This window comes from Megalopta genalis, chromosome 8 (genome assembly GCF_051020955.1).
Source record: "Megalopta genalis isolate 19385.01 chromosome 8, iyMegGena1_principal, whole genome shotgun sequence".
Lineage (NCBI taxonomy): Eukaryota > Metazoa > Arthropoda > Insecta > Hymenoptera > Halictidae > Megalopta > Megalopta genalis.
In genome coordinates, this window is record NC_135020.1 from 13647617 (window position 1) to 13670425 (window position 22809).

The 22809-nt window shown below is 37.5% G+C and overlaps 1 protein-coding gene across 1 annotated transcript in view; it reads right to left on the reverse strand.

Moving 5' to 3' along the window:
- Positions 1-22809, reverse strand: part of 5-HT2A (5-hydroxytryptamine receptor 2A) — a 136571-nt gene that overhangs the window by 83143 nt on the left and 30619 nt on the right. The window contains exons 2-3 of the mRNA XM_033465310.2: positions 7102-7919; positions 717-1008 (exon numbers count right to left, since the gene is read on the reverse strand). Coding sequence (XP_033321201.1) covers positions 717-1008; positions 7102-7404 — 595 coding nt within the window. The 5' untranslated portion in view covers positions 7405-7919. The remainder of the gene's footprint in view (positions 1-716; positions 1009-7101; positions 7920-22809) is intronic.

Here is a 22809-nt window from a genome sequence, read left to right on the forward strand (position 1 = left end):
TACTATACGTCTACGTTTAACGTTGAGAAATTAGTTTTTAAGGAAGAAATATAAAGGTTCCTATAAAAAAAGACACGTTTATTTAAGCAAGATAACAATTACTAAAGTGATGACCCAACGTTTATTTAGATCGCGACATCATTACAAACAGCATCGATACGCAAAAGAAAGGCTAAAAGAACGCTGATCTACAAGGTGTCCGAAAAATGTATCGTAATCCAGAAATGGCGGATTCCTGAGATCATTCGCAGCAACTTTCTCCTTAGCGAAAATGCAATCCGCGGCTTCGTTTGCGAGTTATTGACGAAAAACAGTGACCAATGAGAGGCGAGCTCGACTGGCGCCGAGCCAATCAGCGGAACTGGACTTCGACCGCTCGTTGGCTCGACCGCCTCGCACCTACTCGAGCTCGCCTCTCATTGGTCAGTGTTTTTCATCGATAACTCGTAAACGAAGCCGCGGATTGAATTTTCGCCAAGGAAAAAGTTACTTCGAATGACCTCAGGAACCTCTCGGAAGTACCATAACTTTGAGATACTCTGTATATTATTCCACTTGTGAAACTCGTGGACGTAATTTCATGTAAAATGCAGCCGCGCAATTGCTGTTGCAGGGCAACCTTTCTCTCAAGATAAAAGCTCTCTCGTTTTGAAAAAGTGAATCAGGAAACAATGGGGATTTCGCGTTGCACCCAGAATTAATGTTGAAGAACTCACCGAGAAACCCTTGTATGGCGCCCAGCGGCATGACGAGCAGGCTGACGAGGAGATCCGCGACTGCCAGAGACAAAAGGAAGTAATTGGTGACGTTATGCAGCTTCCTGTCGAGTGCTACAGCGAGGCAGACCAATATATTGCCGAGGCCGCCGGCTACGATGAACACCGCGACGAAGAGGAAGATCCAGTCGAAGCGACGTCCTCTCGCAGTCGAACTTAGTTTCGCTCGGTGCGAGCAGGAAACTGCCAGGTCCTCGGTGGTCGCGTTCTCCGACGGTGTGCACTCCAGGATCTGTGAACGTAACGAGACTTTCAACCAGCAAAGGCCAGGGATATTCGACTCGCAGCCCTTGGAGCGAAGCAGCGGTGGCTAGAGTCTTTGAGCATGTCGGGTTAGTCAATAAATGAGCACGTGGGATGCCTGTACTGGAGACTTGAACTGCTTCGTATTCGAAGCCGATTGAGTCTGGCAAAAGATAGGTTCGATTCGAGCCCGAAACCGTCTGAGCTTATTCAGCCTCTACAATTGATCGCTATACCTTTAAAGCTGCCTTATTCGGCAATCAAAGAGACCTTAGGGACCGAGTGTCGTGTTAATAATGCATGCGCTACAGAAACCATTGCTCAATATGTATATCATATATATATGATCGAATATTTTCGATATGTTCGTCGTTTTGTTTCTCTTATTCACAGATCAAATTTCATATTTTCGAGTACCGAGATCGAGTTTGAAAACAATTTCTTAGAAACATTTCTGTAATTTCCAAAATATATTGTATATTGTTATTTATCGCTGAATTGTGTTTATAGTCCACGACATTTTTGTATCCTGCTATCGGGTTGGCTAGGAAGTAAGGAATAGGTTTAAGTCGATTTTAACGCTGAAGATTGTATTTTTAACATTTGAAGAATCTCTGGGGTACAATTTATTTTCAATCAGGCTGGAGATTTGATTGTTATCAATCACCGCAAAACATTTGTCACTGGGGTGAGATTGAAATATCCATCATGAAGTTTTCAAAAGTTATTTTTTTATAACATTGCTTCATTCTTTGCACTAGTCTCGTTGTTTACGTTCAGATCAAACACTAAGAAAATTTAAGCAAATATTTATCTTTGTTAGATACATGAAATCTCCACATTTGGACTGCTATAATAGTAGGTTATGAACAGTTGTTTGTGTTAAAAACTGAGAAAACGTGCTGGATGGCGATATTTAACACCTGATGAAAATAAATATGAACACAGTCTGATTCGATTTATTTATAATTATTAGGATTATCGTATATCGTCATGGAAAATCAATTTCAACATTAAACGAAGCTTATTTTATCAGTAAGCACTCGTCTAAAATAAAATAAAATATCTCATCAAAAATACCTGGGTGTACGTTTCGTTTTCGTCGTCCGAATCCAAGTTACTAATCCCATTAAAAATATTATTAAAATCGATCTATTCCTTTCCTTACTTCTGTATCCAATACTAACAAAGGAAGCGTTCACAATTAAAAGAGTATTTTTCAACCTGAAAGATCGTCGATCTTTGAACCGCTGCGGCTTTCTAAACGAAAGTGATACAAAAATATACCTTATCTCGTTTTAAAATCCGAAACCTCTACTTTCGCTCTCCAGAGCTTCATTTTTATGAATCACTTATCACTTCCTGTTGCAGAATTTAGTTGAAAACCATACAGGCCACTTGGTGTACACTTGGCCACCGAACATTCCTCGGCGTTTTCTCTGGAACGCGACTTAATTTCTAAATCGCGAAATGTTGATCGTCTCATTCCGCCGAGTTAAATGACAAGATATGTACTCTGTGATGAGTCTCGTTTAAAAGTTTCGAATATGGCGTTTGATGCGGGACAGCATTTCTCAGCCCCCCCCTCCCCCGCCTCTCGATACTCGACGCAGCGTGAAGTTTCAGTCGCGGTAAATTCCGGGATCGCATTAATTGACGCAATTTTCTACGGAAAGGGGGGGGAGCCGTAAACATCGTTACCGGTGGTATTAATGAATTTTCGTTCGTGTGGCGACTAAATGTTCAAAACAACCCCGGACGTTCTCGAGCGAGTTATGCAACAACCGCCGCGCGACGACGTCGGCGATGACGTAATCGCCGCGCGACACAAGAAACTTCCCGTTACGAATGTTAATCGTCCGCGTAAACGAATTCGCAAGTTTGCGACGTTGTTACGGAATTTTTCATTCCTCGCGAGACCCGCGTTCCCCCGAAGTTTCCGAGAAAAAGACGAGACAAATTGGACTCGTTCCCCTGCAAAGTCGTGGTAATCGGTTCTCCGGCAACTCGCTAAACGTTCTTACTGCTTTTAATACAATACGCCGGGAATTGTATTAACTCTTCAACAAATAAATTAATCTCGCCGCGGATCGACCGCGTCAGAACCAGGAGTTTAGCACTTCTCCAGATAAATCGGTTTGTAGGTTGCGCTCTGTTCGTCTTTCCGTGTGCTTTAGACCTTTGTTTCATCGATAGATCGGGCATAGATCGTAATTTTGGCTAAAATGCGCTATAGACGCTTACACCGCCGCTAAAAAGTATGTAAACAAACAATGATGAAATTTTTAACCCATTGCCGTAGCATTTTCTTCGTAGTTACAATGATTAGAAGCTTTTCGATTGTAATAATTTCTCAGAAAAGAAAATATAATTTACATTCATTTATATTCATATATAATTTATATTCATATATATATTCATATATAATTTATATTCATATATATATTCATATATAATTTATATTCATATATATATTCATATATAATTTATATTCATATATATATTCATATATAATTTATATTCATATATATATTCATATATAATTTATATTCATTATATTCATATAGACAATATTCACTTAAATGTAATTCACTTAAAAATACCGATGACGAGAAATCAGAATTTTATTCGGACTGTGAAGAGGACGGAATAACATTAATAATTTAACAGGTTATTACTAGAAATCTCCATCACGTGTCAGACTCGTCAAAGTATGGCAAAGGGTTAATAAACTTGATTAAATTTCCTGTATGCTAGTTTGCACAGTACGAGAGATCGCATTTAACCAATAATTAATCAAATAACTCATCAATAATAATAAAAAAGCAATTATATCTTCCTCTCATCAATATATCCGCCGTGCGCTTTTATAACCACATTTACTAGTCGTGGCATTCTGGTTATTAGCTTGTTTATCACTTCACTGTCAATTGGGCTGCACAACGATTGCAAAACTTCCCGTAAATGTTTTAAGAGATGAATGTTCTTTTTTTAATATTTTTCTTACGTAAACTTTCATTTATTTAAAGGATTCAAATACCTGAATTGTTCAAGTTGATGTTACCAAGGGTACGTTACATATTCACGCATTTACGGGGGTTATGTTGACGCCGTTCTCTAGCTATCCGTAGGAATGAGAGTGATCGTGAAATATGGAGGAAAAGAGAGAAAGGGGAACGTTTCGTCTGGGCCCCGCTAGAGGACTCGTCAGTAAGGCTTTTCTAGCGGGCTCTGTCTCTTAGACGCGAGGATGTTGGAAGGACGGACGAAATTTGTGTATACATATGTAAACAAACGGGTCGGCTACTTGCGGAAAAGGAGAATCTATGTGGCGGAGAACGCAGACGGTAACACTCCACACATTCACAATAGAATTTAGCAGTTTTTTTTCCCAATAACAATACACATTATATTTCGTAGTTTCTACAAAATTGGTTGTATACTTTAATATACTTGATACACTATGATAATACTTTTAAGCGGCAGTGTACACTCGCTTGATATTCCATTAAAAATTCTTTCAGAAAATCAAACGGAGTTTCAAAGCGATTGAAAGAAAGTAATTAATACGGCTGAAACTTTACCCCGTTGACTTACAACGTCGACTTGGATTCGTAACGAGGAATTTAGATTGAATGGAACGAATATGAATATTTATGTTTTCTTTTAAGTCGCAGTATGATGTATTTGATTAGTAAGAAAGTTCTGTTATAAAGGCTGGCGCGACGGATATTGATAGAACGTTAAATTTCTCGGATAATGAACTGTTATTCGCAATGAGATAGAAGAATGTTCAGCGAAGCATTGAAATGAAATAAGCGAAATCAAACGACGAAATCATGGTATGTGCAAATAGAGCGTTTTTGCCAGCGAGAATTCTTTTCATAGCTCGTGAAGTTAACCAGTCGAGAGCCGAAACCATGAAGAAGCGAATAGCAGCTGTGTGTGCATAAAGCTTGTTTGAGGGTTCGAGTCACTGTTTGTTCAACTGTTAATTCAACGTGCCTGCTCTCTGTACACTATACAGCCACTATTTACAAGCACTTGGATACTTTGTGGAATCTGTTCAAAAACTCCTTATTGTTATCATTGTTATTCTTCTTATTGCCATTGTAACACTTATAAATTTTTAGAGGAATGTTTTCAGTTAAAATAACACAGAATATATTTTTTTCCAATTTTAATTCTTTCGAGGCTGAATAACGATATACGTTGCCTTCAACGCTGGTTGTAAATATGGGCAACAACGAAATACATCGTCGTGTAGTGCTAAAGAGTTAATTGGGGCTTCTGTCATAATTAGAAAAATGCACGCTTCAAATAGTCTCACTAGGAACATAGAAGCATGAAGCTTGAAAAGCAAGTACATTAGGGTGACCCAAAAAATGTCGGAATTCTTAGCAAGAAGCAGATGCATATGGTTCTCAATGTACTTCGATATTTCTAATTATTCTACTTCGAGAGGATTATTTTCAATTAGACCTAAAATCTGTAATCTGAAATTAAGAGTAAAATCTGAAAAGTGATAGCTTTTTACTTTTGAGATAGTTTAATTTTCTATGCTCGGCTCGACATTTATAAACGCTATTGAAAATGGCTATTATCAAAAATTTTGCACTGCTCATCGATTTGAGTGACTTTCAAATATAATAAGTAATCTTCGACTACGCGTTACGTGCAAGAAAATATGGTCAGCATTACACTGTATTATTTTTACTGTAGAATATTGTGGTTTGTAGTGATCAACCCATGATCTAAACCAGCCTTAATTTATGCAATTTCTTTATCACTTTTCATTTGAACAAAGTATTTCCTTAAACACAAAACACATTGTCAAACGTTAAATAGATCAGGACTGGAAATTCCCGATAAAACGAAGAAATGGAATAGGTCTGGGTTCGGTTTCGATTCACGTTAAATTACAGTGAGGTCTAGGTTCAATTTGGTTTAGATCTAGGGCGAGCTTAATCTCTCTCACGATCAAATTGACCACAGCTTCAAATTACATTTTATTTGATTAGAAATTGCAACAACTTAACGTAGAACGTTAAGAAGCTGAAGGAAATATCGGGAAACGTGAAAATGAAACACTACGCATAAACTAAATGACGCAAGAGACAAGGGGAATCGGTCGCTCGCTTCACCTACCTTTTTCCAATCCTCAGACTTTTGATTATTATTGGCTAAGTTACGTGCTGAGCAAGAGACGTGACTGGGTGGAGCGGGGGACCAATTAATGTTTGTAAACACTATCTCGGACGGAGGCAACCGCGGTAGAAGAATAGACGACAAATAAATCCTTTACAAAGATGAATAAACTTTAAAGTCGATATTCTTGAAAACCGATGCACGGGTAAAAAAATGTTATACCAAATTTGTTTCTTATTTTTGTCATGTAGAATCACTGTATATTGAAGCTTTACAAAAATATTAAAATATTAGAATATTAAAATATTGAAATATTGAAATATTGAAATATTGAAATGTTGAAACATTGAAACATTGAAATAAATATTGAAATATTGAAATAAATATTGAAATATTGAAATAAATATTGAAATATTGAAATATTGAAATATTGAAATAAATATTGAAATATTGAAATAAAGATTGAAATATTGAAATATTGAAATAAAGATTGAAATATTGAAATATTGAAATAAAGATTGAAATATTGAAATATTGAAATAAAGATTGAAATATTGAAATATTGAAATATTGAAATACTAAAATATTGAAATGTAGAAAAAAATATTGAAATATTAAAAAATATCAAAATATTAAAATATTAAAATAATATTAAGATAAATATTAAAAAATAAATATCGACAAAACAAGTATAAAAATATTAAAATAACCTTGATAATATATTCCAAGGTAGCTCAAATCGGCGAGGATAGCAAACTTTAGAACAATCACAGCGAAGATTGGATTGCCACATCAATCAGTCGAAATCAGAAGCAACGAGACTCCGCCAGCTCGACGTTACAGAGACAAACATCAAGACGGTTAATCTCGGAATTGCAAGGGCAAGCCGATGAAGAGATCGTCGATGACCCGTGGGAAACGGGGAACGTCTTACCTGAGTGCCGAACGCGGTCTCGTTGCACTCCCTGAACCTCGGTATCCTGGACAAGAAGACGCCCTCGATGCTCTCGAGGCCGCTGAGTATCAGCGAGACGTTCACGTCGCAAGTGTAGTCGCAGGGTCGGCAGAGCAACGTCATCGACGAGGTGAAGCTGCCCCTCTCGACCATGCAGAGGTGATCGAATCCGAAGAGGCCGGAGCCGCAGTCGTCGAGACAGCCGAGGAAGCTGTCGTTGCAAGGTACCTGGTGCAGCATCGCGGTCAGATTGCCCGTCCACGCGGTCAGGTTGCCGTCCATGGTTCCGGTGTCGTTGTGGCTACGTCCGGTCGGTGCTACATTTGCGTTTTCGCGGTCCAGGACGAATGGACGGTTCACTGGCGTGGAAGCATCGCCTAGCCGGTGCAGTTGGCCTCGAGCTGCGCGCAATCCTGATCAGTAGCGCGGACACCCAGCTGCCACGTCGGTCCCCGCTCCGCATAGTCGCCGCTCGAGACCTCGGCAGCTTCTTCAGTGGCTGGGCGGCTTCTTCAGGGACGCGTCAGGTGGCCGCGGCGCGGGATCGACCCTTCGGGGTCCGTTACACGGCCCCTCGGTGTAACGTGACGCACGGCGGCTCGTAAAACGCGCCCCATCCCTGGTATCGGCTCCAAATTGACCAAGAAACCGGCCCGGGGGTTGCGTTTATTCAGCGGCACCGATCCGCTCCGCCCCGGACCAGGTTTATGGATTCTTCGGGTCCGACTTTACGACCGGCTGTACCACACTCGCAATCCCCGGGATCAGCCGGCCGATTATTCAGGCCTCTCCTCCATCTAGAACAAACGATGACAGTTTCAACTTCTCCCCGGAGGAATCGATTTATTGCCCTCCACTCTGCCCACCCCTCCGCCCCACCCCCTCGGCATTATTAGGCGATCTCCCTCCTCGCGTTATGGAATCACTCTATCCTGCACCAGCCAGTGCTAGCCCCCCTCGCGAAGCGGAAAGTCTGAGAGATTCAGGGTCGCCGCGAAACTCGGACGCTGTCTCTCGTAGGATATGTTTGTTTGCTCTAATGTTTTTGGTTTTCAAGCTGCCCGATTTGTTCCGCGACGCGACAGCGGACGTGTGACGCCTCGGGGGCAACCTTAGGGGACTTCGGAGATTCATGGTTCACGTCGAGGTTTTATAAATATTCGATCGAGCTGTTCGCTCAAGGTATCGGATAGGTTGAACGATTCCAATTCACGGTGATCCGGGGAACGGCTATTCATGGCCAGAAGTTAAAAGACGCGTGTGTCGACACTTTTTAATATGATTTAATGTGATTCAATAGTGTCACATCAATGTAGCAAAAATTTGACTGCTTTAACTCTTTGGGGCACTAAAAATGTCCCATCTTTTTTTTTATGCACGCCACTGCATGGTGGAACATTTTTAAACCTACCTTAAAATATGGCCCATGTGACACGGTGGGACTGTTCGAGTCCCAATAATTAAATTGAATTATTATCACCTTTTTTTATGTTTTTATATTATGCGATTCCTTTGTTAATAAAAAATATATCAATTTTGTTTCATTTAAAACGCAATAAAATTTCTGTGCAACATGGGCCCTTTTTTAAATCTGAAAACCAATGACCTGTGCCTCGAATAGTTAATCTGCGCAATTCGTTCACATTTCAAAATTCTTTTAATACTTTTAAATTGCGCTCGATTTCGCCATAAATGCATGATATCTACTCATGACAGAATTATCTAGGAAGAATAATATTTTGGATTTGATAGTTCTTTAACCAGTCAGCTGTTGCAATTTCTTTGAAAAGTGTGTAATTATATTGTAATTATACTGTATACAAAGTATCCCAAAATTATTATACGAGCGAGGGATGAGAGATTCCTCAGGTCATTTGAAGTAACTTTTTCCTCAGCGAAAATGCAATCCGCGGCTTCGTTTACGAGTTATTAACTAAAAACAGTGACCAATGAGAGGCGAGATTAGCTGATGCGAGGCGGCCGGGCCAATCAGCAGAACTGCGCTTCGACCGCCTCGCGCCAACCGAGCTCGCCTCTCATTGGTCAGCGTTTTTCGTTAATAACTCGTAAACGGAGCCGCGGATTGAACTTTCGCTAAGGAAAAAGTTACTTCAAATGACCTCAGGAACCCCCATTCCCCCCTTATACAATAATTTTGGGATACCCTGTATATCGACACTGTTTAATATGATTTGAAATGATTTAATAATGTTACATCAAGCAAAAAATTGACTGGCTACACTTCTGCTTTAAGTTGCTCGATTCGTTCACGTTTCAAAATTTCTTTAATACTTTTAAATTGCAACTAGTCGATTTCGCCATAAATGCAGAACATCCGCTGTCGAGTCATGACAGAATTAACTCTGGAACGATTAATATTTAGTATTTTGTAGAGCTTTTGTACAGCTGAAGGTGTGTAATTGTACTGTAATTATACGGTATATGTTTGAATTTCTTCGTATTTTGTTCAAATACGACACTTTTATAAAATATATAATTTAATCAAGAATATCGAAGTACGTATCCTTCATAATCAGTTAGCTGTTTTTGTCGAGTATACTCGACATGAAGGAATAACATATTATATGTTACAGCTAACTCGTTAAAGAGTTATCACCTCACAGCAAAGAAATATTTGCTCCTACATCGATCTTGGAAAAATCGACTTCTGAACGGAGAAAGCGGATTTCCAGATCACCGTGCGGCGCCTTTCGTGCAGCGTGCCGTATCGATCGCGAAACTTGAAATGGAGTTCAGAATTATATCGAGAACGAGAGAGGCGTCGATTGTGGAAATTATGGTGTTTCGTGAGCGAACCAGCATTTTCAATCTAGCTCGCCGAGAGAAATCTGAGATGGCGTTATAATCGACGGATCTCACTTACACTTTCCGCGAGGCGCGTCTTATCGAGACATCAAAGCTCCTTTTGACGGTTCGACTGGAATATTTATTGGGGATTATGAAGCCAAGCAGGTCGGGAGCAAGAGGAATAGTTCGTGGAATCGATGCTAACGCCGGCGGAGAGACACAAAACTCGGCGAACCTTGGACGGAAAATCGGGATACAGGGACGCGAGATATTTCGTACGCTCGCGGTGGCTTATATTTTATTCAAAGAGCGTGGCCCGAGGATCGAGGCAGATATAATAATATTGGATCGATCAGGCCGGCTTAAGGTGACACTGGTGTCGATACGTATCTTCGACCGGAAGCCGCGCGTTAAATCACGTCCAACGGGGGAGGAAGCATCGCGCCGATAGCCTCGATAAGTCGAGGATTTTATGGATTTCCCAAAAACTTTCGCCAGGCGTGCGCCGCGAAAAACTGGTTTCCCTCGCGCGTCCTAATGCGTCCGCTGCTAGAAACCTAGAACCACGCGGAACTAGCCACCGAAACTGAATCGGCGCGCCGGTGTTTACGCCAATGAGACGACCTTGCGGGGCAACGCGTCGCCCGGCGAAAATATATCATCGTTTCAATTCGAGTCAGATTTCCACAGCGATTCGATTACCCTTGGCGCTGGATGGATAAAATTATCTTTTTTACGGTAATGTGCTCGTTCGAGGCTGCAATGCGTAGACTAACGACATAAACAAATTGCGCTTATTTATAGATTAATCATAATTAGCATTGGTTTGCAGAAAATGTAAATAAAATTAAGTTGCAAGTATTCGAATGTTAATCACAAATATTCAAGATAATACGTTAACATCCAAATCAGGTGAATTCGGAAGAAATTATTTATTTGAACTCTTATCGTGTTGCCGTTTGACAATATACAGGGTGTCCCAAAATTATGATATTTCCGAGAAATGAGGGATTCCTGAGGTGATTCGAAGCAACTTTTTCCTTTGCAAAAATTTTCTCCGAGGCATCGTTAACGAATTATTCATGTAAAACGCTGACCAATGAGGGGCGAGTTCGCTCGGCGCTAGGCGCTAGGCGACCGCTCGGCCGCCGCGTGCCAACCAAGCTCGCCTCTCATTGGTCACTGTTTTTCGTTAATAACTCGTAAACGAAGCCGCGGATTGCAATTTCGCTAAGGAAAAAGTTACTTCAAATAACCTGAGGAACCTCTTATTTCCTGGGAGTACCATAATTTTAGGACACCCTGTGTATAGTGTATCTAGAAGAATATTTTGTTTTGTAGCCGATTCGCTGCATCCAATAATTTTCTAATAAAAAAACTATTTTCCTAAAGATATAATTTTTGCCTTTTTGCCATTTTTTGGAAATAAAGTTTGATAAATAGAAATTGATAACAAAAAGGTCGTGCATTTAAGGATTAACTTATTATTTGCACGTACGGTAAAATTTGAAATCTATTTCCGCTGGTGTACGCTAACTTCGCCATTTACGCCTAGAATTCATCTATCTTTAGCAGTTCGGTGGTTTCGAGTCCTAGCCCGGTCATAAATCAAAGTCGTTGTCCCGAAAACCGCAAACATGATTACTTCATGGCCCATTTTGCGACCTGGGAACATCACGTCCGCGACTGCACGGAACAATCCCCGGGCGTTGGATATTAAAAATTTTTTCGTCACGGGGCGCACCGCAGGGTTCTTCAGGAACGGACGCACTTGGTTTTTCGCGCAGCGTCCGTCGGATATTTTCATCCGGCCTGAGAGGTCCATGAAAGAACCACGCTTCGCGGAGATTCTGGGCTAAGTGGTGTGCGGTCAAACACGCCACTCTTCGTAAAAGGCATCCTTCAAGAACAATGGTACTTTTAGTTCAGAAGCAATGCCGGGCTGCTTGCCATTCCTAACTTCGACCGGGCTTTGTCAAATAAACGTCTCTGTGAGCAGGCTACAAAGATGCTGATAATAATTATCAGCTGCATATCGGGGGAGGTGCAATCAGCCGATTAGCCTGCAGGCTTCGGTAAGAAAAATAGATAATTGGTTTTCAAGGTAGGGTCAGTGTGACCATCCCGACATTTGTACAAATTTAGTAGTAACAATCTGAGGATATACTGTTTTATTTCGTATAAGCTATAATTATTGTGCTTTACTTTTATAAGTTGAATTATAATTTAATTTATAAAAGTTAAATATGTAAATATATAAGTAAATATAATATATAAATATATTTAAATTATGTACATTATTATTATATATATATTTACTTATATTTATTTTTATATTTATATTTATATTTATTATATATATTTGGATAATTTATATATATTATATAATTTAAATTAAACATATATATAATCATCTATTTAAATAATATATATTTAAATATATAAATACATACGTAAAAGATAAATATTATAAGTTAAATAATAAGACAATAAATATAAGTCTAAGTACTATGTTGCAACATTGGTGAACTTTTCAGATAAATCAAAATGTGCTTGTTACTTAAGCACACCTGCGTTTAAAAAATGAAAAAAGTTTATCTTTGCGGTCATGATTAATCGAATCCTTCATTCAGCTTCCCGACTGAATTTGCTCGTTCCCGGGAATGGAGAATGATCGATATTTATTTAATTTCTCAAACATCCGTCATGCCGGACATAATTAATTAAAATCTCAGAGAAGAGATAATAAAATTGAGACATGAAATATAATGGTGAGTATTTTATTTAAAATAGGAATTAATGTGCAAGCGGTCTTCGAATTGGTGACACATCCCGGAAAATGGAAAATGTAAACGAAATAATGCATCGAAAATGTATTATTTCATTTATTTGAAATAACATGACAAATAATAACGTGGAATGAAATTTATATTTTATGTCATTGAAAAAAATTGTTTTCTAGAGACTACATTTTTAGGAAAACACGTTTAATAGAATCTCGAAATGTACTAATGCGTAGTATCAAATAATAGCTGATACAATCAATATGCAAGAAAATATAATTGTGGGTAGATAATAATAAATAATAATTAACCAGAGAGAGTTATATTAGTTGTGCCAAATTTTTCAAATTAAATCTGGATAGCATAAAACAATGCATTACTATGAAAAACGATTCAATTATCTAAACGAAAGTTATATCAATGCGAAATCTATTATTGTACGAATTAATTTACGCGACAAGATTTAGGTGATCAGTATGCATTTGGCAATTACAATAAATTTTCTATAACCGACGCTCGGATTGCGCACAAAAATGGACAATTTGGGAAGAGGAGATACATTTTTATAATTACCGATTGTTAACAACTATAAAAACGAGACGCATAATCGTGTCTCTTCTACCCAAATTGTCCATTTTTTTTGCAATCTTTTTTTTGTGTGCAATCTGAGCGCGAATTAGAGAGAAATTTCTATATCTCCTATTCACGTGTTTGACAGCGAGAATAGCGAAGAAAAATGAAAGGCAAATTTCCGCTGTGGGCAAAACGCTGAATACGTCGATTTAAATGTTATTTATCGTCACGTGCTGCAGTAAAAGGCTTGCGGATTGGATGGTCTCTTCCGGTCTAGACTGAAGAGCGTCAGCCTCTTTACGTGCTTTATGACCTTAGTCGAGCGCTGTTGATTCAGCTAAAGTTGGATTCGCGTCGATGTCGTCTGAACGCGATGCGTTACAGTCAAACTCAGCATCGTCTCTGGAAAACGCGGGACGCTGCCTTATCCTCTTAACCCTTCGTAATCCTATGTCGGGGTAGACTGATTCAAGTTATATTCGGGGATTATGTGGCGATTACATGTCAGACGTAAGCATTGCTCAAATAACTTATTCAAAAAATAATCGTTTAAATAGTATATTATGTTATCTGGGTTATTAGACAGTTAGATTACTTTTAGTGTTACTTTTACTGGGTTATTATTACTAGATTACATGTCATGGTTACATGACAGACGTAGGCATTGCTCAAATAACTTATTTAAAAAATAATCGTTTAAATAGTATATTATGTTATCTGGGTTATTAGATTACTAGATTACTTTTACTGTCACTTTTACTGGATTACTATTACTAGATTACATGTCACGATTACATGACAGACGTAGGCATTACATAAATAACTTTTTTAAAAAATAATTGTTCAAATAGTATATTCTGTTATATAGGTTACTAGATTGCTAGATTACTTTCACTGTAACTTTTACTGGATTACTGCTACTATATTACATGTTACGATTACATGACAGACGTAGGCATTACATAAATAACTTTTTTGAAAAATAATTGTTCAAATAGTATATTCTGTTATATGGGTTACTGGATTGCTAGATTACTTTCACTGTAACTTTTACTGGATTACTGTTACTAGATTACATGTCACGATTACATGACAGACGTAGACATTACATAAATAACTTTTTTGAAAAATAATTGTTCAAATAGTATATTCTGTTATATGGGTTACTAGATTGCTAGATTACTTTCACTGTAACTTTTATTGGATTACTGTTACTATATTACATGACACGATTACGTGACAGACGTAAGCATTACTCAAATAACTTATTTAAAAAATAATCGTTCAAATAATATATTCTGTTATATAGGTTACTAGATTGCTAGATTACTTTCACTGTAACTTTTACTGGATTACTGTTACTATATTACATGACACGATTACGTGATAGACGTAAGCATTACTCAAATAACTTATTTAAAAAATAATCGTTCAAATAGTATATTCTGTTATATAGGTTACTAGATTGCTAGATTACTTTCACTGTAACTTTTACTGGATTACTGTTACTATATTACATGACACGATTACGTGACAGACGTAAGCATTACTCAAATAACTTATTTAAAAAATAATCGTTCAAATAATATATTCTGTTATCTGGGTTATTAGATTACTAGATTACTTTCACTGTTACTTTCACTGGGTTACTAGATTATTTCGTTGTCTCGAATTTATTTCAAAAGTAATTTGTAAAATGCGATAACATAAAAAATTGTCACAACTCTTCCATACAAATATAAAACTTATACAAAATAATAAAAAAATAAAATATTAAATGAAATATGATTTAATAATATTGATTCAACCTCTGGGAAAAAGTTGACTTGCCCCACTTTTGCTTCAAACGGCTCATATGCAGACTGCGGATTTCATGCATTTATGACCAAAAAAAAAAAATGCAGCAGATGAAATACAAAGCAGTAAATTCGGGGAAAATTGAACAATCCTATCAGATTATTTCCCAACGTATTAAAGATATTAAGAACGAAAACAGAATTGAACAGTTGCTCGTTGCAAACGGGGTAAAAAATTTTAATTTGATACAATTAGACCCGCGATATCGATAACAATATCTAAGAACGACCGTGCCATTTTCCAACTTTCCCAAATAAATCATAAAGCTCCATATGAGAATATAATTGAATTATACGCAGAGCAAATTCTGCAATGAAATATCGAAAACACCGTGGACCACTGTGTAAATTACAGTGCCGGCCGCATGGATTTTAATAACGTTGCAACAGAATTGCAAGGACCGTGATAAAGTGTGACTCCGCCGGATCCATAAATACGTTTCCATTCCGGGTACCAATAATACATCATGCGGGGAGCGCGCACGTTATCCGCCCGAAGCCTTCGCCGCTTTCGGGTGTCGATACTTCGGCGAAGTTCCACTTGAAGCGAAAAAAGAGATGGCCTCCGGGGGGCGAAAAAGTTTCGAACCGAGCCCGTAATTGATACCTACCCTTCCGGCGGGTTTTATGAAAATTCGAGCATCCCTATAACTGCGAGCGCCCTCTCCCCCCTCCTCCCATCCCATCCCGCCCGGGGAGGGGGGTACAAATTAATTTCCCGTATTAAAGCGTACGAATAATTTTCTCGGCGGCGAGCTCCCTTTAAACCGAAACGGAAGCTTTAATATTTATCCAACGCGCACCGTGGAATGTTTGGCAACAGCCGACGTCCGACGCGCGGATGTTTTCCACGGGAAACCGTTCTGTTAATCGAACCGTGACTCTCGAAAATCCGATCGTGTTTTGTTTTTTTCGCGCGGCAATCCGATCGCAGATCCGCGCGGCGTGTTTCCCTTTTGTTCCGATCGAGCACGGATCTATATATCAAAAGTCGCGCTGCCGACTCATCGGCTGGTCTGTCTCCCTTTGACACGACTGGTTTTTGGTCAGCGTGCTACGTGGAAGGTCATCCGGGACAGTTTACAAAAACGGCATATCGTTGGTATGGATACATACGAAAGTAGGATTATTGATGATCGAATAGACCGGTCGAATGAGAAAGAAAAAAAGGAACAAATGTCAAGAAGATGTCCATCGACGACGGTCCTTTTTGCTTCGGAATAGCATTTGCTATACGTTACGTCATTATCGCACGATTGATCTTATGTATGCTGAAAGACAAAACCCGAAGCTAGCTCTCAACACATCAAGAACGATGTCTGTGCAACGTGTAGACTCTACTGTCGTTCCTATATATGTATTGACAATTTTTATGATCCTCCATAAAATACTCGAAATAAATTGCACAGATTGTTTGAAGCCTCTCTGAATAAAAAATCGTAAGAATGTACCGGGGTGCATAAAAAATAGAATGCTAAAATACAGAGAAATAATTTCACAGCACGATGGGCTACATATACATAAAAACTAAAATAATTTTTTTATTATTATTTAAAAGTTATTTATTATTTCTAAAAATGGTTGAGTTTAAATTATTATTTAAACTTAAATTATTAAAAATTATTTATTAATTAAATTATTAAGTTTTTCTATATATATTTTTTTCTATATACATATATATATATTCATATATTTTTTCTCTCTCTCTCTCTATATATATATATATATATTTATATTTTTTTTCTATATATATATATTTATATATTTATATATGCATTTTTCATATTTATATATATATATATATATATATATATATATATATATATATGAATTTTTTGTCTTTCAGCATACATAAGATCAATCGTGCGATAATGACGCGACGTATAGCAAATGCTATATATATATATGTACTTACATATTTATTTATATATTTATAGATATATCGTAAATTAGTCAAATTGACTTGTTCCGGCAATCTACCGTTAATAAGATCTGAAGAAACTTAAGCGAACCTTAGGCCAGTTTCCGGATCGAGGGAATGTCATAATCAGCGATATCCCAGGCATAATGTTAACTTGCGCATACTTTTGTTCGACACGGGAATTTACCTCTTTCATTGATCAGTTCGCGGCTCATTTCCGCGCGAAATTAGCGCAAACCCTCGCCAACGGTTTCCGAATTCAATCAGCAAATCTCTGAGAGAAGTTTTCTCATTTCGCTCCGACTTCCCCTGTTTCTTTGTGTGTTACCATGAATACATACATTTGACCGATATATTTTCCGATCCTATAACATAACGACCATGTTTCTTGGTCGATTTATTAGCATCGTTCCGATAGGATCGGTTGGAATCAGCGTTATTAGGTCCCGCGCGATAACTAAACACGTCGAAAAGCTTTTTATTAATGTGTTATTTCCGGCGTTCGCCAGCAGATAGATATATTTCCCCGCAATTATCTGATTCGTTACACAGCGATAGAATATATAGTAACTTGGAAGCCAAACATACAATTTTACTCGCGGATAATAATATAGTCTCTGTAAATAAACAAATATCTGTTATCAATTATCGTTATCAACAATGATAAGAAATTCTCTCGGCTACTAATAATTACGCATCATTATGCAGAATAAAAATTGTCTTTATCAATTTGCTAGAAACAGTAGCGAAATAAAAATTTTACTCTTTCCTCGATCATTTTGACGAGATGAATGTGATATATAGATACTCCTAAGTTCATTTAATTTTTGATTTTATTTTTAGGTTCTTAACATTTTCGTTGCAACGATATGAAATCTGCGGTCTATAATTATATTTAAATTGATGTAATTATTATTTAAAAAAATATATATATTTTTTATAATTAAAATAATATAATATATATAATATTATAATAATATGATAATATATATAAATAATATTATAATAATATGATAATATATATAAATAATATTATAATAATATGATAATATATATAAATAATATTATAATAATATGATAATATATATAAATAATATTATAATAATATAATAATATATATAATATTATAATAATATAATAATACAATAATATATATAATATTATAATAATACAATAATATATATAATATTATAATAATACAATAATATATATAATATTATAATAATATAATAATATATATAATATTGTAATAATACAATAATATATATAATATTATAATATATATATATAATATAATATAATATATAATTATAATTAAAATATATTATGATGGATATATAATAATGATTTCAGTCCAAATGATTGTAATCCTGTGACTCTCCCTCATTTTAGTTACAACAATTATGGCGCCGGTTTTTCTTCCATTTCGAGAGCTAGGTTCAAAGCGTGCTCGAATCGATGAATAGGAGGTTGCAGAATATAAATGACTCCAACTAATTCCTTGCCCCCGAGCCTGTATCCATCGATAGATAATTGTTCCCGCTTTTGTTCCCGATGTATTGTCACTGTGGCTGACTCGAAACAATTTGTTGGTACGCAGTCAAAGGCTCACCGAATGAGAATCGACCGATCCCCGTCGCCGGAATAATTTCAGTACGGATTTTCTGTTAATGGCTATCGCCGAGATAGAACAAATCTAACGGCAAATAACAAAAAAATATTTATGAAAATTTTGTATGAAAGAACAAAACAGATCATTAATTCTATAATATTCGTGGGGGAAAACTAATGCTTCGAAAAAAAAATATTTCGCTTTCGACGGTTATGCAAGTTCTCGGAATGCAGTACCGCGAATCCTTATCGACCACTTCTGCGGTTCTCAATTATCTTGTTTGGAAACGTATCAAAAAAATGGTCGCTCCGTGCCAAGTTCGATCATCTCGGTCGTCTACGAGCGGCCGAAGAAAAAAAAACCCGCTTGCCTCTTCTCTCGCGAGATGGCAAACGGGAAGTGGCCCGGCTCTTTCATTACACTGGCTCCGTTCGAGTTTGCCGTAGCAATCCCGCTAATCAGAGTTGTTTAATTAGGGGCATTTTATTTGGAATAAAAAGTTCCGCGATCGATAGCGCCGGCTATCCGGAATTTCGAGTCGCCCTCCGCGGAATCTCGCCCCCGCGAACTTTGCAAGTTTGCACGGTCGATTATACTCGAGATCGGCGATGGACTACGTATCTCCCGGCCACACGTGCCACGCTAATTATCCATAATAATTATGAAGATGCAAGTTTTCGTTCTGGAAATTAATTACCGCCGAACTAATAAGTGAACTATTCGCTTGACGTTGCCGCTGTGAAGGTGAAATTTATGGACATTCGCGTACTCTGTAACAACGTTCCAAAAAGAAATTGAATTACGTTAAAATTTGCGTGTCATAATTTTGTATATAGACATTTAGAATGTAATTGCGTTCGATGTTTTATTGGCTCAACTTTAGTTCGACACCTTCGATCATAAGGTAATTTCTAGGAACTTCTTAAAAAGACTGTATTCGACAATATATATAATTCCAATATAATACAATTCCAAAGTCGGTGAGCTTATTACGTAACATTCTTTAAAATTATAGCAGCAGTAAACTCGTTTGTGAAAGTTCTCGTGTTGCTTTTGGCAAATGTCGAGGTTAAATTTTATTACACGTATTTTGCAACTCTCATATAAATATCGGGTGTTCGTAATCACCCGGAAACGGGTGATTCCTGAGATCATTTGAAGCAGCTTTTTCCTCGGCGAAAATGCAATCCGCAGCTTCGTTTACGAGTTATTGACGAAAAACAGTGGCCAATGAGAGGCGAGCGCTCGGCTGGCGCGAGGCGGCCGAGCCAATGAGCGGGTGAAACTCTGCTCCGCTGATTGGCTCGGTCGTCTAGCGCTGGGCGAGCTCACTTTCCAATTGGTCACCCCACAGTAACTGGCTCCACTGCGCTATTTCATCTATCGTTCGTTTTTCATAGCTATCTTTCACGTGTTCCATTAAGCTCTTTAGAACAGCCATATATATATTTTATAAATATAACATATACATTTATATACATATATAATATATATTATTTATATGATATGTAATATAATATATAATATGTATTAATATACAGGGTGTCCCACAATTATTTTAACAGCCGAAAATGAGGGGTAGCTGAGGTCATTTGAAGTAACTTTTTCCTTTGCGAAAATGCAATCCGCGGCTTTGTTTACGAGTTATTAACGAAAAACACTGGCCAATGAGAGGTGACGGTGCGAGAGAGAGAGTCCGCGAGAGAGTACGCAGCACGAGGCTTTGACAGATGGTCGGGACGGACTCGAGCCACGTTCGAAGTATTGAACAAATCACGAAGCGAGAACTTTCCGGATTTTTTTTTTACTACGTGACAGTGATATTTTGAAGAAAAACGCTGTTCACCTTTACTTTAGAATGTCTGAAGAATATTTACTAATTTTTCGGACCCGAAATAATAAGTAATTTAACCGTGACGGCCGTTTTAATTTTCTAGTGTGCATGACACCTCGTGCGTAACATATGAAATTTTTAAGCAAGGTGTACAGTGAAGATTAACAAAGTACGTAAATGATATTTTACGTTAATGGTATTTTATTTAAATAATTCCGTGTCCGAACATAGTTCAACGAATGATTCGCAAAGCTAATTTAATAAATAATAATCGTGTTAAAGGATGTAAGGGATATGTTTGTTAGAGAAATATGAAGAATATTATCAACAAGAAACTCACCCATTTAGTTGTAAAATCCACTTCATGCACGGAAATGTGTGCAGGAGGATAGTGCATTGACCTCGTACAATGTATGATGAACTGCACAGCTGATCTGTATCCGACGGCGACGAACAGAAGGATATCTCCAGGCAGGCAATTTCAACGTTTACTTTCACTGCATTATCACTAAACACTGATCACTTATCAATAATATTTATGGACCAACTTTCCTGGGTTAATATGTATGGCCCTGAAAAGAGCCGATTGTTTTATGCGACGCGTTCGAAGTTCATATCGTTAAGAACACATACCGCGTTGACGGGATAAACTGCGGAAGACTAGCACGATGGCTGACAATGTTCGCGTTCGATGGAAAACAGTTGAAATTCGCTCGTAGGAGAACGAAACACAGTCGGCCATCGTGCCAGTCTTCTGCAGTTCATCTCGACAACGCGGTACATACGTGTCGTTAACAGTGAGAACTTCGAACGCGTCGCATAAAAAAATCGGCTCTTTTCAGAGCTATACATATTAACCCAGGAAAGTTGGTCCATAAATATTATTGATAAGTGATCAGTGTTTAGTGATAATGCAGTGAAAGTAAACGTTGAAATTGCCTGCCTGGAGATATCCTTCTGTTCGTCGCCGTCGGATACAGATCAGCTGTGCAGTTCATCATACATTGTACGAGGTCAATGCACTATCCTCCTGCACACATTTCCGTGCATGAAGTGGATTTTACAACTAAATGGGTGAGTTTCTTGTTGATAATATTCTTCATATTTCTCTAACAAACATATCCCTTACATCCTTTAACACGATTATTATTTATTAAATTAGCTTTGCGAATCATTCGTTGAACTATGTTCGGACACGGAATTATTTAAATAAAATACCATTAACGTAAAATATCATTTACGTACTTTGTTAATCTTCACTGTACACCTTGCTTAAAAATTTCATATGTTACACACGAGGTGTCATGCACACTAGAAAATTAAAACGGCCGTCACGGTTAAATTACTTATTATTTCGGGTCCGAAAAATTAGTAAATATTCTTCAGACATTCTAAAGTAAAGGTGAACAGCGTTTTTCTTCAAAATATCACTGTCACGTAGTAAAAAAAAAATCCGGAAAGTTCTCGCTTCGTGATTTGTTCAATACTTCGAACGTGGCTCGAGTCCGTCCCGACCATCTGTCAAAGCCTCGTGCTGCGTACTCTCTCGCGGACTCTCTCTCTCGCACCGTCACCTCTCATTGGCCAGTGTTTTTCGTTAATAACTCGTAAACAAAGCCGCGGATTGCATTTTCGCAAAGGAAAAAGTTACTTCAAATGACCTCAGCTACCCCTCATTTTCGGCTGTTAAAATAATTGTGGGACACCCTGTATATTATATAAATATAATGTATATTTTTATATATTTTATGCAATATTATATATATTATTATATATAATAATATATATTATATTATATATTATTATTATTATTATTCATGCAATATTATATATTTTATATATATTGCATAAAATATATAAAAATATATATTATATTTATATAATATATATTAATACATATTATATATTATTGGAATTATATGGTATTATATATGTATTGCAAAAAATTGATAAAAATAGAATTGTAAATGCTCGCACAGCACACACAGTTACACTTTCACCTGGAAAGGCCGCAGTTAGATCGTTAAACCATGAGCACGGTCTCATTACTTTTTAGTAACACCTCGTAAGTCGCATCCGAGCGGATGCACAATTTGTCATCCCGAGCCGACGAATACATCGCAAAAGTCGGACAACGTCGTTATCCGTCGAACGCGGTGCCCATTAGTGGCTCGAACGTCGATCAATCTGCTTAGAGGCACAATTTAACTGTGAAACACCGGCACCAGGATTTAAAGCTGCTTGCCGCTGGATCTGATCGCATTAATTACGAGGGGATGCGGCGGATTACTAATTTACGT